The 17,156-nt window shown below is 43.7% G+C and overlaps 3 protein-coding genes across 10 annotated transcripts; 2 read left to right on the forward strand and 1 right to left on the reverse strand.

Annotated features, from left to right (window-relative positions):
* Positions 1–4,024: 4,024 nt before the first annotated feature.
* LOC134008628 (histone H2A-like) lies at positions 4,025–5,073 on the reverse strand. Its single transcript, XM_062448104.1, has one exon. It carries the CDS (start codon positions 5,051–5,053, stop codon positions 4,667–4,669), a length of 387 nt encoding a protein of 128 aa, XP_062304088.1. The 5' UTR covers positions 5,054–5,073; the 3' UTR covers positions 4,025–4,666.
* Positions 5,074–5,541: 468 nt separating this feature from the next.
* LOC134008760 (histone H2B-like) lies at positions 5,542–9,791 on the forward strand. 8 transcript variants are annotated; one of them, XM_062448271.1, is made up of 4 exons: positions 5,545–6,083; positions 7,995–8,022; positions 8,261–8,397; positions 9,316–9,791. In XM_062448271.1, the coding sequence occupies exons 1-3, from the start codon at positions 5,713–5,715 to the stop codon at positions 8,285–8,287; spliced, it is 426 nt and encodes a 141-aa protein (XP_062304255.1). In that variant the 5' UTR covers positions 5,545–5,712; the 3' UTR covers positions 8,288–8,397; positions 9,316–9,791. The 8 variants fall into 8 exon arrangements, with proteins under 8 accessions (XP_062304252.1, XP_062304255.1, XP_062304254.1 ...); XM_062448268.1 differs by lacking the exon at positions 7,995–8,022 and having other exon boundaries at positions 5,542–6,019; XM_062448270.1 differs by lacking the exon at positions 8,261–8,397 and having other exon boundaries at positions 7,995–8,214.
* A 1,402-nt stretch (positions 9,792–11,193) lies between these two features.
* LOC134008754 (uncharacterized) lies at positions 11,194–13,016 on the forward strand. The gene is made up of 3 exons (XM_062448263.1): positions 11,194–11,635; positions 11,781–12,176; positions 12,319–13,016. The coding sequence occupies exons 1-3, from the start codon at positions 11,195–11,197 to the stop codon at positions 12,817–12,819; spliced, it is 1,338 nt and encodes a 445-aa protein (XP_062304247.1). The 5' UTR covers position 11,194; the 3' UTR covers positions 12,820–13,016.
* The last annotated feature ends 4,140 nt before the right edge of the window (positions 13,017–17,156 follow it).

Raw genomic sequence — 17,156 nt, forward strand, 5'->3', positions numbered from 1 at the left:
TGGACCTGTTCCTTGCTCTGGTACAATCATTTTAAAACAGACTGTGGCCATATAAATGGTTAAATAAGTCTATATGAAAAAATATTAATTGTTAAGAAACAATTAAAAGTGTTACTTTTAGCTGTTACATGCTATTCCTCTCTTCATTATCTATCATATGAAGTATGATATATATTAGGGGTGTCAAACCCTGGTCCTCGAGGGCTGCTGTCCTGCATGTTTTAGATGTTTCCCTGCTCCAACACACCTGATTCAATTAAATGGGTTGTTATAACGACCATTGATTCGAATCAGGTGAGCTGGATAAGGGAAACATCTAAAACATGCAGGACAGCAGCCCTCGAGGACCAGGGTTTGACACCCCTAATATATATCATACTTCATATGATAGATGGATAGATAATGAAGAGAGGAATAGCATGTAACAGCTAAAAGTAACACTTTTAATTGTTTCTTAACTCTTTCTGTAGCGGCTCAGCTGCACATCTTGACCCTGCTGGAACACATCAAGCAGCAGCAAATGCAACTTTCTGCTGCTGTCAACAGTCTTGCTGCAAGAGTGGGTACAGAAACTCCAGTGGCTGAGATGCCGGACAATATGAGTTTCCCACTGGCCACCATGTCTGAAGTGGAGGAGTTGAAGGAGTGGCTGAAAGACTCGAGGAATTCTCATGCTAAGCAAAACATGGTATAAAGCCAACAACTTCATTGTCTTTTTACATCATCACCTTTAAAGCGACATCCATCACTGCTGTTTAGTCCAGTGGTTCTCAACCCTGGTCCTCAAGTACCCCCTGTCCTGCATGTTTTAGATGTTTCCCTGCTCCAACACACCTGATTCAAATGAATGTGTCGTTATCTACTTATGCAGAAGCCTGTTAACGACCATTCAACAAAACAACATTTTTAGATTTTTGCTATCTGGGCATGTATGCTGCTAGTAGTAGTACACCACGGCACGATACGATACTCGCTGTGCAACAGCACATCAATCCATGCGTCGTTGCTAACGTGTGCTGACGTAGCTAGCACTGATTACCCTTTACCACTTTTTGCCACAAAAACGTTGTAACCTCTAAAGAATATATTGTGCTTATTAAAGTTATGCATTGTGCTTATTAAAGTTATGACCTTAGAAGTGTGCTCAGGCTTAAACATTGGGTCTCACACTGGGTGTGGGAAGCAGGCTGTTCTTTGTGTCTCTATCTCTTCATTTTCAGAAACAACCTTGAAACCGGGTGGAGACGGCACCCGAGCAGGTGGGACGCGCGTAGGCAAGAACAACTCCCCGATGCACGAGAGAACAAGCTCAACCCTTTTTTGATACTTGTGTTTTCAATTGCATTGTATATGATATGCTGGGGCAGGGAAAGATAGCCAGTTGGACTTCGTGTAGGGAAACGTAGACAACCCCAGAGCTCTGTACTTGTTGATTTCCAACTGCAGCATTAAAGCTGATATTATCGGACCTCTGTGACTCCAGACCACTCTTTCTAGAACACAGATTTGTGTCATTGAATACCATCATTACATATTGGAATAGACACACAGACTATAAATCCTTCACCTCCTAAACCGTGCAACGGAACGTAAATAAAAATACAAGCAACGCAATCGAGACCAAGACATCATTTTGACACAGGCGTTGTCTATGTAGTCCAAACAGGGCCGGATTAACAATTAGGGCAACTGCCCTAATGGTTACTTGCCCAGGGGCACTTGACATCTAAGGGGCCCTGGACAATGTCAACTAAAATGTTATATCACGTTATGAACGCAGTCCTGACTTTCCTTAATGTGAGTACTTTATTGCAACTCGTTCGATCAAAATGTTATGTTAAATCACGTCAAAAACAGTGTTTGTGTAGTCTAGTAGCCAGTGTCGCCGCTCCCATAACGCACCAACTCCTGAGGGGGCACCAAAAAATAGCCAACTGAAAAATCATCATAGTTATAATACTTATAATACCGATATTATTAAGCCTTGTTGCCCAGGGCACAGATAATTGTTAATCCGGCCCTGAGTCCAAATACTGACTGATCCTTAGGGGGGCGAAAATAAACAATAATATATATGTGAGAGAACAATGGTTGTGCTCGCCGAAGGCGTGAGCACACCCAATAACTTCCAGAAGTTCCTCTGCTTTACTCGCTACATGCTCTGGGTCAGCAGGTCCTGCTTCCACATCGTCAGCTAAGTCTAAAATGTCTCTCACCAACTCCCTAGAAAGTTCATGAAGATCCTCCATCTCTCTATCCAGGCACTCTACTTCAGACCAACGCAATGGATCAGACTAGATTCGCGCTAGCCCCACCCACTGACTTTGATGGGCGAGTTTGACAGATAACACAATCAATGAAGCACTGCAACACAACTCGTTGTGAAATGTAGCATGAAATACTTATAGTGAAATAATTATATATGTATTTGGTGTAATTGGTATTTTAATTAATTCATGACACATTTAAGAACACATTTATGTATTTAATGTCTATTTTAATTAATTCATGACACATTTAAGTAATTATTTAATGGTGTATTTATTTATTTAATGGTGTATTTATTTAATTAATTGTGGCACTTTTAGTCCTCCATAAGATAACACCTAGACTGTAGCCTAGAGCGCATTGGATAACTTGAAAATGTATTTTCCTCTTTTCTGGGCGACGAACAACAATATCCTGTCAGAGTTTCCTCCAGTTTCCAAGTGCCTTTTGATGGTGTAGCAGACATCCCAAGTCTCCCGGAAAGTCCGGGAGTCTCCCGCATTTCAATAGCGGCTCCCTGACGCCCGCAAATGCTGTACAATCTCCCGGAAATCTGGGATTTTGTATTTCGAGCGAGCGAGAGACTGTCTAATGGTCATTTCTAGAGATAGGTGCATATCGCTGATTGGGGGGTACGTGCAGGTTGAGGGGGTACATATTGCGTCCGGGGGGGGGGGGGGGGGGGAGCTACCTCCCGGAAATGAGTCTCTGCAGGTTGGGATGTCTGGTGTAGGCTATTCACTGACACCTTGGCTTTCTTGGCAATTTCTATCTAAAATAAAGACCTACACTTTTAACCCTTGTGTTATCTTCGGGTCATTCTGACCCATCAGTCATTGTGACCCACCGTCGTATTGTGACAACTTTACCGCCTACAAAAACAAAGTGAAGCATTTTCTTTTAACCGTTGGGCTGTCTCAGACCCCACACATTGCGAAGGTTAAAAGAAAATTATTTTTATTTGTTTTTGTATTGGGTAAAATTGGGTAAACACAACGATGGTTCGTTATGAACCTTTGGGTCATGTGACCCGAAAGCAGCACAAGGGTTAAGGGTTAAAATGGTCTGTCTGTCTTCCTTTGTTAATTGAAAAACCTAAACTTTTTCTTAACCTCAGGCAGTTCACCGCTTACCTTTTTACCATTTCAGGTTATTCACTGTACTTGAACTGCTTAAATTTCAATACAAATTGAAAAAATGGGGGCGTTCTACAACTTTTGACCAGTAATGTACTTAGTAGGCGTATCGTTTTATAATACTTTCGAACATACGTGGCCGCGATGTCGCCGCCGGTAGACGTTCCTTACATGCCGTCGCCATCAAGTCGCCGCCAGTCTCGTTTGCAGTCCCATTCAAAAATCCACACAGTCAGAAGGCGACGTATGGTTAGGGTGCTCCTTTCTCCTTCCTGGTAAGTCTTAGAATGTCCCTTTACGCCCGCCATACTTGGCATGCTCGGTGTAAGTCACAGCATCCCCCCGAATGACGTTCTCTAGAAACACTTGTGGTGAGGACGAGTCTTGGAAACGGACTGTTTTACAGCGGCAGTTTCAAATTGTGAGATTTGCATAGGAAAGAGGTGTCAATGGACTTTGAGGTTCACTGTATGTCCATTTTACCCACCCAACTGTTGTTATTCAACTATGACAAAGGTAAACTCGGTTTTGCAGTCAATGACCCCTTTAAGAATATAGGGGAACGAATACATTGTAATGACCTGACTAGGTCAGAAAGCAACAATTGTCCAGGGATGCGATGACGTTTCAGAATGTAAGGTTTATTCACCCAACGGTACACAGGCTACTGTTTGGCCATAGCCCACGCCAAATAAAAGAATGGTAGAACACAAAACAATCGTGACTATCTCTTGAATAACCCAGGCCTAACAGGAAGAAAGGCCAAAACTGGTCCTAACCTCCAATGCCGCATCACCCCTTGCCCAACCCCCTCATGCCCCTCCACCAACCACCAGGACACCCGGCATCATAACACTCCAGGCACTCCCGCAATTGGCAGACATCAGGCCGATGTCAGACCCCACGAACACTGGGCAATGGCAAACACAACCAACAGCCAAACATGTAACACATCTGTCTGGGCAGGTCACTACACAATTAGTATCTTTAAATACACTACAATTCCCTTTCGTCCCAAGAGATTCGTGAAAATGGGGTGAGTCATTCCACCATGACGTTTTGAGGGACGTTTATGGGATTCACTGACTGGGGTAAACCATTTTGGACTCGGCCTTGAGTAGACCAAGCGTCATGACGTTTCACTCATGTCCGCCGTTGAACTACTTTAGGGTTCTACACAATAGGACATAATGCGCTTTTAAGTCAAGTGGGTGGCTCTTAAAAGAGCCTTTGGGATTTGACGGCAAGAGTTCAAGCCTCAATTATTTTGTTTTGACGGCTTTCTCGGTTTTCTTGGGCAAAAGAACTGCCTGGATGTTAGGCAAAACTCCACCCTGGGCGATAGTGACGCCTCCGAGAAGCTTGTTCAACTCTTCGTCGTTGCGGACGGCCAGTTGCAGGTGACGAGGGATAATACGAGTCTTCTTGTTGTCGCGGGCAGCATTGCCGGCCAACTCAAGGATTTCAGCAGTCAAATACTCAAGAACAGCGGCTAAGTACACCGGTGCGCCAGCTCCAACACGTTGCGCGTAGTTGCCCTTGCGAAGAAGTCTATGCACTCGACCCACGGGAAACTGGAGCCCGGCGCGAGATGACCTGGTCTTTGCCTTCGCCCTGGCTTTGCCCCCGGTTTTGCCTCTTCCGCTCATGATGTTCTCTCAGTAGGTTTCAAGCTAGATTGAAATTGGAAGTCGCACCACAGATATATACTCCCCCAGAACTGAATCTCATTGGCCATTAAGTCGGTGCGGTCCTATCCAATCGGAGAAAGGTTATGCCTTCCTTTCGCCTTTCCCGGTGTCGATGCGCGCGCACATTCATGAGCCAGCTTGTCACCGACTTCCCTTTCCTCTGCGACTGTTTCGCGCTCTTATGCTTGGTGCAGACTTGAGAATTTTCAAATCTTAACCGATTTTTAAAACGTGGGAGACCACAATCACGACCATGTAATCGTAAGACCGCACACACCAGACGGTTTAGTCAAGACCCAAGACAACACCCGTCACCCTTGGCGCCTATGCTAATATAAGAGGGCCCAACTTTTGAGCTTAGCTAGCAGCCCTAAGCGGCTAAAGCACATTATAGAGGTTCAGTAGGATGATAAAAGACCGACCGGGGGAAGGTAAATTGAGGAGGCGGGAGGTGAAGCGCATGCGCGTTTAACTTACATGGATAGTCCAGAAAGAGTTATCGCCTCAACGTTGTGAAGAGCGGGAGGCGTGCCTTATAAATTTACATCCTCCCTCTATATAAAGTGAGAACTGAGCCTCCACACCCTTAAATCATTAAGAAGCGTTCATAGTAAGCCATGCCAGAGCCAGCGAAGTCCGCGCCCAAGAAGGGTTCCAAGAAAGCCGTTTCCAAAACCGCCACAAAAGGCGGTAAGAAGCGTCGAAAGTCTAGGAAAGAGAGTTATGCTATCTACGTTTACAAAGTGTTGAAGCAGGTCCACCCTGATACCGGCATTTCTTCCAAGGCGATGGGAATCATGAATTCTTTCGTCAACGACATTTTTGAGCGCATCGCCGGCGAATCTTGCCGTCTGGCTCATTACAACAAGCGTTCAACCATCACCTCCAGGGAGATCCAGACCGCCGTGCGCCTGTTGCTCCCGGGTGAGCTTGCCAAACACGCCGTCTCCGAGGGCACCAAGGCGGTGACCAAGTACACCAGCTCCAAGTAAACGGATGCAATTTGACAGTTCCATAACAACCCAAAGGCTCTTTTAAGAGCCACTCACTCCTCTATAAGATGGATGTTCCATGGTGCTTGCCGTTGTCACCGTATTGATTTTGTTTTTGAGCATAGGATACACATAGGCCTACAATGTGCAGTTGGTCCCAATACGATTTGTTTACCAGTTTTGAACGTATTCTTCATCATTGCGCTAAGGATTGCGTAGTAATGTGGGAGTTGGACCATTTTACTGACAAGGGGTCTTTCTCTTTCAGTCAAATTTCCAAATCATTTCATACCAGTGATTCATTTAAGATAGCCCCATGTTTATTTTTCTTCTGGATGTGGACAATTTGGCCAGATCCAGATGATCCAAACTGACTGGTAGCTTTGTAGTGTGATTATGATCTTTAGTTTTTGCTTCACACCTACTTTTGAATTGGCATTCATGGAGGGAAGCACCCCTTTTCCTTTTGCCAGTACATAAACATTCAGGGCAAGCCCATGAGAGCTAAACCCTAAACTTCTTGATTTTAGAATCAGAATCCGGTTTATTGCCAGGCAAGTTTACACATACAAGAGATTTGCTTTGGTAGATTGGTGCATTAACATATCTAGAAATATAAAGACGTAAAAAACAAGTACTGTATGTTGATGGACCTTATATGAAAAATTGTCAGTAGGAAACAATACAATTATAATAAAGAAAATTGTGTACAGTAAATTTTCAGACAGCCTCTAAGTCAGCACTCTGCTCAGAGATCTCTTGATTTGGAAACCAACTAGTCTTGATCTTCTTCAGAATCAGAATTCGGTTCTTGTCATTGCTGCCCAAAACTGTATTGTACAAATTCCAAATTTATCACAGCCAGACATATTTTGGAGCTCTGAGAAACAAAGCATTCTTATTGCATACCACTGCCTTTCCTTCTTCCCTTCTCTATAGACTCAAAAACATTTATTTTGTATTATTGTTTCAGACTCGCAACACTTATGATAAGTGGTTGGGTGAGGCCCATTTAAAAACCACAAAGGCTACTGGCTAGTCCCTTTAACCCCCTCTGATGGGGAAAAGACTGCCTCTTCAACACCCACCGGCTTATTTCAATATTAGACATCCCTTCAGCCTCCATAGAGCCCAGCCACAGTCCAACAGTTTTTGGACGTAGTCCTTAGACCCCAGCAGCGGAACATGGCAGCCTATCTCGATTATGTGGTAGTCCACTAGAAGGACTGGGAGGATCATCGGGACCAGGTGCGACGCGTTCTGAGTGCCCATCGTGAAGCGGGTCTGGTTGCCAATCATAGGAAATGTTTTGCGGATCAAAGGAAGGTACAATACCTGGGCTATTCTGTTGGCCGTGGGCTCCTTACGGCCCAAAGTAAGAAGGTAGAGGTGGTGAAGAACTGGCCTCGCCCCACAACCAAGACCTCAGTACTTAGATCTGGCCAGTTATTACAGAAGGTCCATCCCTTTCTTTGGTGACAACTCTAAGAGCCCTGCTTTGCTGCACTTTGAGGTAGGCCCTCTAACTCATGATGTAACAAAGTAGTGCTTCGTGTTAGGCCTGGAAGTGCCTATATAAGAAATGGTAATCAAATGTACCAATAATAAAAAGTTTACAATCTCGAAAGACTCAAGATAAACTCTAATTGTGACTCCAAACTTCCACTGAGGCACCATTATTATAATGATGCTAATATTTGGTTTAAGACATAAAACTACATGACTCAGCGAATGTTCGGTGGCTTGCTATTTTCTGTATGTAGTTCTTTTTACAACTTAAAAACTAGGTGGACCTTCAATTTACTGGTACTGTTATGTCAAGTTAGCGGTTCAGGAATGCAGTTCTCGGCATGTTTTGTGTTTTTAAATGAGAAAAGCACAATTCATTTTCTATCTTTTACTTTCAGAATATCCAGGAAGCAAGAGGGCAGCAGTGTGAGTTTGGGGAGAGTCAGAGGGACAGGGGGAAGCCCTCTTCACCCAGCCCCTCTGAAGAGGACAATGTTATCCTGAGCTCCCTCAAGAATAGAGGGATCCATTTTGAACTACTGAAGGGGGATAGGGGAACCTCTTATTTGAATGCTCTTATGGTCAAAGACCACTCCTCTCACAATGGAGAATTTGCAGGTAATCCAGTGTGTATTCATTTATTTCTCTGTACTGCATCTTTCAGGTAAAGAGGACAACCTGTTCCAGCTGAGTGTTGCCATTATTAAACCAGAGTGGCTTGTGGAAGCTGAGCTAATGGCCCAGTCCTGCCAAGGCCAGTGTGCTTCAGGATTTGGGTTGCAAAGGGGCAGAACATTTCCGGTACATTACCAGAAACGTTCCATAGGATGTTAATTAAGCAGCGTAATTTAGGAAATAATAAAAGTTGGAAACTTCGCGGGAATACGGGAATTAAAAGACATTCAAGGGGAATTAATTTGAAATTCGGGGTAATTTATACAAACTGTTTGATAAACATAAATGAAAACATTTAGTTTGGCTATAAGCAGACATGCATGCAAACTAATACCGATGTAAAAAAATATATAATAACTTTTTTATATGTATTTTCTGAGTAGAACCTGAATCCATTATTTCATTGACAAGAAAATTGTTTGGCTGGATGTAGTCCTTTGGCTCACCTGCAGTGGTGTGGCTTCAATAGTCCTGCTGTACTGTGTAGGATTCTAGAAAGTATCTGTGCATGCAATTGCGGAATACACTGTCCATGCAGGGGGTGTCTCAAATTATTATTGAGACTCTCAATAACATTTCAGTAAGTAATGTGCTGTGTGCATGTGATTGAGGAATGGACACGGTAGAAATTCGACCAAATTTGCATTAAATCTGGTTGTTTTAACCAAGATTATGCTGCAAGATGGGTTTTATCACCTGCATTTCCGTTCCCAGTTATAGGCTGACTCGCAATTTGACAAATTTCCAGTTCATTCCCATTTATTCCTGTTAGTTCCCATGGAAAGTTTCCAACTGTGAAAATTCTTGGAAAATTCCAACCCTATTCGGGATTTTGCCCTAACTGTCAGGGTGACCAATAGAATGCAGACCAAAGAAACCACCAGAGTGAAGAAAATCCCACAAAGATAAAGTAAACGTAGACTACTTTGCATTTAGTTTTATTCCTGTTCAGTGCAACCAAGCAATGACAGGAAGAGTTTCACCAACACCTTGTTTGATCCTCTGTAGTTCAACTTTCCTAACTCCAGTTTTCAATTCTCTCAGTGTCAGGTGTCCAACAAGCAACGGAAAGACCAGCAGCATGCAAAGAAGAGAAAGTACATCGCTAGAAGGTCCTCCAGATCAAAGGAGCATCAGACCAGAACCTGCTAGAACCTGCTACTCTAGTACCGGCTCTCAACACACTCAGAATGTAAAATAAAGAAATAGAAGAGAACAGAGGGCCCAAGAATGGCGAGTGTGTGTGTGCAAGTTTGTGTTGTGAGCAATCATATGCTTAAGGTTTGCTTGCTACTTGGTTGGGCTATTCAGCTGCCTCTTCATAGATATACTTTCGATACTCTTTTGATGCTGGCGAATGAGGAACGATTTTTCTTTCTCATTTTGAATTGAGCTTTTGCAGGCACAGAAAAAAAGAAGTTTGATGTTGTTGATAACGTTCAAGTTATGTATACTGTCTGATATGGTGTGGAATGCTGCAATAAGTCTTTACAGTTACTAAAGTTTATGTTTTTGCAATATATCCTTTTATGTATTTTTCTAATTTTTTATCCAGCTTTCTAAAATAAATGATTAAGGGTGGTGCTCACCATGTCCTCAAGGGGTACAGCAAACACCAGAATCAGCTTTATTTGCTAAGTAAGTGTATACAAACAAGGACTTTACTATGGCGGGGCAGGTGCATACAATAAACATAATGAGAATTTTAAAAATACACACATGATTATATAGGCCATAAGAGACCCATCAATGTCTAACATTGACATTATTTGTACACAACTCCTTACAGAAAGTTCATGGTTCTGTTATACATGTTGACAGGTTCACTAGTGTTTACTGTGGAAAGATGTAGGCAAAACAGCTTGTTGTTCTATTGGACCATTAAAACGCCATTAAGTAATTGACAGTTTCACTATGCAGGTTTTCTGCATAGACATATATACATAGACGTCTATGTATATATGTCTATGGGTTTTCTGTTCCTTCTTCCTGCCTGTTTTGATGATGTCACAAATGGGGTCCATGACGACATCATCATAGTAGATGAGTACAGTTGAATGTCTGTGCATGTCATTATAGATTTGTACCACGATTTGTACAGACACGTCTACAAGCAGGATGCTATTCTGAATCTAGAAGTAAGCCTATACCTTTTTCATGTGCTCTTGTTTGTTAACATGCCACTGATTCATAGGAGTTGTGCTCAAACATTGAGTCATAATTGATTAGATATTTAAAATATGGATAAAATGCTAACCGTCATCATAAACAAATAATTGTCCCGCTAAAATAATCAATTAGATATGTTCTAATCATGTAAATGTATTAAGATTGAATATGATCCGTATAGCCTACCCTACACGTTGTGTTACTCGATTACGAGAAAATATGTTTAGGCTAAGCACAACGTTTGAGATCGATTGAAAAAACGTTGATAAAAAAGTTTATATTCATTAAGCGAACAAGCGCAAAAGTGATCCTTCTGTCGGTGTGCGCCTCAGTTTTACAACAATCTAGCGCCATCTCTGGTTATAGTATGCGTTCCCCTATGTGATTCGTACATTTATAGATTATAGGCAAATTCAGGCAGCGACGTTTCAACTTTTCCGTTAAAATGAATGGCCTTTTCAGGGACCTTTTTGGGCAGTTCAGGCAGGGTATATGGCGTAAACCAAGTCATTATGTCACTTGACGGTAAATGCGGCATGTTAAATATTTGAAACGAAATTGCATGTTTGAAAAACGTCAGATTGAAATGTCGAGCGTGGGGTCAGAATGTTGTCACAATCTAGCAATGATGTCACAAAGCAATGTGTCATTTCTAATGTGTCCTATCTGCTGGTCGACATGAGTAACATACTTGTGTATGATAAAAGTATGTGTAGCATTCACTTTCTTTTCCAAATAACAAAACAGGGAGAACATGAGCGGATTTCCAGAAAAGAAGCAGGTGGATAAGAGAAAGGCAGAACGCAAGCAGGCAGAAAAAAGCTGGCCACAGAGACTGGCAGAACACAGATGGGCCCAGCAGATGCAGGCAGCACAGAAGGATGCAGAACGGAGGTTTATAATTAAAAGATGGGTGGAACAGAGAAAGGCCTTACAGAAGCCTCCTGCACAAAGGCTGGCAGAGCTAAAGGAAGCAGAGAAGAAGCAGGCAGATGAGAGGCAGGCTGAGCAGAGGTGGAAAGAGTGGAGGCAGAAGCAGAGAGCACAGTGGGAGTTAGAGCAGAGACGGGAGGAGGAGGTGAACACCTCCAAGAAAAAACGAGATCCGCAAGAGACCAGGACACCTCACACACAGGTGCTTAAGTCTCCTACCATCTTGGAAGAGTTGAAGATGATGGATGACCTGCTTGAGGAGGTAAGACTATATGCCAGCAAAAGGCCAGCAAAACAAAAGTTTAATTCATTGGTTCAGATCGAAGTTTTCTGGATTTACAAATGCCAGAATAGTTTGTGTTAGGTATTCCACTACAGTGCTAACAGTCTCCTTGTGTCACACACAGACAGCGGATATCAAACTTCCGTCCATGTCCCCCATCCATCAGCCAGTCTCCCCAACCACCCCACTCCTCCCACTAGGTAAAGATGGAACATCTTACATGGGCCTCACCACCAAACCCCTGGAAGCTAAGGCCAGGCATTCCCACGGGGACCAGCAGCCCACCTGTACACCTCTTCCTCGGGCCACTCACAGCTGCATCCCCCCCTTGGCCAACCAGGGCCTGCAGTTATCTGAAAATACATCAAATGAGGAAACCTCGGAAGAAGATACATTCGATGAGGAGCGTTCACCCTACCATACTTCAGAGTTTGTGGAAACACTTCCCCTGGCTTGTGAACGAAGCAGCGTTCAGCAGCAAAAGAGTTTGCTTTGCCTCCGGTCTGCTGCACAAACAAAGGTGAGTCTTCAGGCAAAAAAGCAAACATTTGTATAATACGTTTAATATACTCATGAAAGGTTAACTCATCAAATAGTCGTTATTTTGACTTGCATCAAAGCTTTGTTCCCATCAATATAACCAATCTCCCTTGCCCTGATAGACGGCTGAGAGACTTGACTATGGGAGGATCATTCTCAGGGATGAAGGGAAGGAGGAGGAAAGATCAGAGAGTGGACTGCCAAAGATGCAAGTACGGGATCCATCTATTGAGGAGAGATTAAACAGGGAGATGTTGAAGAAAATGGAGAAGGAGGTTAAGGCTGAAAAGGGGAAACCAGCCAAGAAAGAGAGGGAGTTAATAGAAAAGCAGAAGAAAGCTGAAAAGCAGGCACAAGAGAAGATGGAGAAGAAACAGAAGAAGCAACTGGAGCAGGCAGAGAAAAGAAATATGGAGATTAAAATAAAGTTGGAGAAGGAGAAACGCAAAATGAAAGATCTTGAAAGGAAAGAGATGCAAAGGTTAGCAGAAGAGGAAAGAAAAGAACTGAAGAAGAAAGAAAAGGAAGAGAAAAAGGGTGAATTAGGAAGATTGGAAATGGATTCTCGCCCGAAATGTTGTGGCTTCTTCGAGAAGGTTAAGAGGGCCTTTAATTTAATTTAAGAGAGACCTTCCATCTACAGTAACACCAACAGTGATACAGTAACAATAACAATACATTGAAAAAGGAGAACAAATATGTTCAATGAATGTATAGTATATTGCTTCCCAATAACTTTTCCCAAAAGCTAGAGGATTAATTTATGTATTATCAAATTGGTGACAATCCTGTTTTCTTTTTTGTCAATGTTCTTGTTAAATCCCAATAAATGAATCACCACTTACTATTAGATTTTTTCTAATACTTCAGACTTCAAAATGTACTATTTTGTATCTGATATGGAGTCGGATCATCTAGGTTAGATGAGTTTTATAGATGCAAGACAAATACTGCTGGCCAGAATTTGACAACAGATTCAGAACAGCTGTATGGCAATTTTTTGTGTATGCTGTTTGTCGCTCTGTCACACATTCACACAACAAATACAATATCTGACTCAAACTGCTCATATAAAACCTGACTGATTTAATTAAAAAGCTACTTTACACAGAAAACCCACTTCACAGTTGGTACTGTACTTGGAATCAGCTTTTGGTTTTTACAACGATAACGGTTACAACAGTGACAGTTACAACAGTGAAGGTTGAGGTTATGTCTGCAAAAACAGATGGATCACAATTACAGGTCAGTATGATTTGGCCCTGTGTTCCGTTACCAGGCATCAGCACTGTACTTTAACGTGCCAGCATTAGACAGAAAGTGTACAGATGTGAAAGTCAGTCAGGTTAATGTGGTGACTTTGTCAAGTAGTCACCACAAAACCTCCATAATCATATTATTTGTCTGAAGTGTGTCAAACCTGTTTGAGTTAAAGACATTTGTACCTTTTAATTCAAGAAAATCACCTTGTACTCTGTATTGATACTTAACTCAAAATACTCAAATTTCACTGTCTTTAAGGGGACTACCTATATTTTTGCCATTACACACAATTTTGCAATTATTCTTTATGTAACAAAGCAAAAAATAAACCATAGAGAAGCTTGGGCAATAATGAGTCCCTGCTGTACAATGATGGAACATTCAGGGTCATTATGGATCTGTGTGTGTGCGTGCAGAGGTGTTTCTAGGCATAGGCAAACTAGGTGGTCACCCCACCCGCCCCTTATAAATAAATAAGCAACAAATAACACACACATTAACATTTATTTACGTGTTGAGAGTGAAATTAGATGGTGCGGGGGTGGCGGGGCCATGAGTCTTCTTTTTTGCACATCTGCTGTTACGCTTTAATGTATTTTTGGGAGATAGGTACAGATCTCGAAAATGTCCAGAAACGTCACTATGTGTGTGTGGAACATGAAGGTTTCAGAAAGCAAACTAGTTTTCATTTCCTTTCTCCACTTCCTCTGTCTCTTCTTCTCATCCTTCCGAGTGTGTCCCACTCAGCAGATGTATGCAGTAAGGTCCATCAGTGTCCCACCACCCACACTCGTTTTCTCTTTATTGTATCAGCTCAGATCTGAAGACTTGTTTAGGTCCACCTGGACTCCCTTTTCTCCAGCAAATACATTGATGTGGGAACAGATGCAGACATATTTACATCAATGCTCATAACAGTATGTACTACAAAAAGGAGGCAACGAAACAAGTCAACTACAACCAACAACTTGTAAGTAGCTCTTGTTGTACATACAACAGCTGTTCAGTGCTCACACAATGCATGCTACCATGAACAATATAACCAAAACCTTTTTCCGTGTTATCATGCATCCCCAAAATTGTATTTAACATGCATCAAATAACCAAGCTTTTCAAAGAAACTACAATCTTACAAAAACGAACAGAATTTCCAATCTCAGGAATGAAAAACTTCTGAGTAAATGTCTGTTCTATTTTATGTTATCTGCAGGATTAAAAACCAACAAGGTTTTACCTGTTTGGTATTTCTCCTTGGCTCGTGCTCGTTCTTCACCGTCAAAATACCACACTGTAATGGCGTATCTGCACAGACAAAGACCAAATTCGTAATATGTCTAAATGTCATGTATAGGTTGTTTGTGACACAAACAATATTCCTCCCAAAGATGGTTATTCTTAAAAAGACTTTGGTCTGGAGGAAGCTCTTAGTCCTTGGTCCAAAATTCACAAAATACACCGGACCGGCCACAACCATTTTGAAATAAATGGATTCTGCCATATCCATGCATATGGAACCCATTCAAACTCCTTGAAATGTGCAATTGTGGGCCTAAAAGGCTCACCTGGTGGCGTAAGATGGCTGCACCTCGTGGGGGTTTCTTCTGTCTGACCAGAAGAACAGGAGGCGGTCAAACTTGGGCTCGATGTCCGCAAGTTGAGCCTTACCCTCAGGGAAAATCCTCAGGAGACCTCCATGTTCCTGCAGCACAAATATGATTAATTCATCTTAATTGATTTATGTCTGTACATTAATGGAAACCTTATAGAAAGTCACCACTTCTAACCCCCCACCTTAAACCCAAGTACCTGAATTAATCAGAAACAGAAACATTGTTTTTTTTGTGCATATGTCGCCGGACAGACGAACAACCCACTAGGCAAAGAATCCCAGGACACACCACAACAGAGACAGGAGGGTTTCTTTGTGTTGTTAAGAAAATACTTTTATTTAGAATTCATAAAACTACCCCTGGAACGGGTCACATGAAGGGCATAGGCCAATATTGGGCACCCGGTAGAGATGGGGTATTTATACTAGGGTAAAACACCACACGGCAAAGGGGCACACAGCAAACGGCACTCAGCAAAGGTTCACCGGTCAATCCCGCACACCAGTTAAAAAGAATCATATAGCCACTCAGCAACACCGGTAGCAACCCACACATCAAGGCTCACACGTGCCCACAGGGATCCCCAAGCCTCTACCTGCACCTCCCATAGAGCACAGCCCCAACACTACCCCCTGCCCAGGCCAGCAGACAACCATACAGAAAAACAAGAAAAGAAACACGTCCGTTCGGTCGGGGTCCCTCCCGACCGAACAAAAATATATACACACAAAACTGTCCAACCTAGATACTGGAATAGTCAGGCTGCACCACTGGTCCACGAGTGGCCGAAGTTGTTCCTTTGCGGTGGATTCCCCTCTGCCTGGGTGACGTCACTCCTCTGGGTCTCTCCGTAAAGTCCAGGCAGTGGAATCCGTACTGCTTTGAACCTGCCAATGGAAAACAAACGGTGAATCCTCAAGGGTGCAGACCCACCGCAACCCGTTCATGCAGCAAAGGATGTTGGAGCCACCGTTCCTTTCTCTAGTGTTTGAAAGCGCAGAGTAATCTCTCTCGTCCGATGTCTCCGCTCCCCTCCTCTCGGGCTCGAACGTAGTAGACCGCGTATACCCCGGACAGCAGCAGCCCGTGAATGGCCTGGTATCGCAGAGGAAGCGACTGTAGAATCCCAACCCGTCGCCGTGGCTGGTCGTGTAATCCTGTCTCCGGGGCCCCCTCTTGCTGCTGCAAGTCTCTTCTTGTACCTAGCCCAATTGGGCCTCCACCAATCCGTGTTGGCCATTCAATCCCGCTAAAGACCCGCAGCCGTGTCCTATTAATTAGTCTCCCGCACGGCAATAGCGGAGCGTCTATTCATGAGCGTATGGAAGGCAGAAAGCACAGACCCGTATTGTCCAGTTTGCACTATAACCCAAACATTTCCATTCCTCATACATATTATTCACATGCAATAGTCATCCCCCCCCCCAACACAAGACAAGCCCACACGACATAATCCCCCCCTACTAAAATGGTGGTCGTCCCGAGCCACTTTATGGCTGATAACGTTGCGGACGTACCCCAAGATTAGGCCGCTGCGACCGCCTGACCAGAGGCACTGACCCCCCCTGTCTCTCCTCACCTTCCTGACCATCCGTAGGAGGCTCAGGTATAACTTCTTGGGCCGGCACTGGGACAACAGGCCCGACATTCAGGTCAGGTGTAGGCATTGGCACAGGAGGATATACTCTAAGCACTGGCCATCGAGGTGGCAGGTCTCTCTCTTCCCTGGTGGAACAAGGGGCATCGCTGGGCGCAAGGGTGGAAGGTCCCTGGAGGCCAGCCGGGCAGGGACGCAGGTTGTTCCGATGGAGGGTGCGGACCGGACCCTCTTTCCCTTCGGGTCGTATACGGTAGACTGGTTGCCCAGGCCGCACCTGAGAAAGAATCACAAAAGGTAAAGGAAACCACCGGGGTTCAAGCTTCCCCCGGGCCCGACGTCTGAAGTTCCTTATGAGGACTCGCTCCCCTGGCAGCAATGGAGCAGCTCGAGCCCTCCTATTGTAGCGCGTCTGGTCCCAGGCCTGTCTCTGCTGGGTGCGTGCTTGGACCTGCTGGTAGGCTGTAGTCAGGGCCTGCTGGTGGTAGGA

This window comes from Osmerus eperlanus, chromosome 22 (genome assembly GCF_963692335.1).
Source record: "Osmerus eperlanus chromosome 22, fOsmEpe2.1, whole genome shotgun sequence".
In the NCBI taxonomy this organism is placed as follows: Eukaryota; Metazoa; Chordata; class Actinopteri; order Osmeriformes; family Osmeridae; genus Osmerus; species Osmerus eperlanus.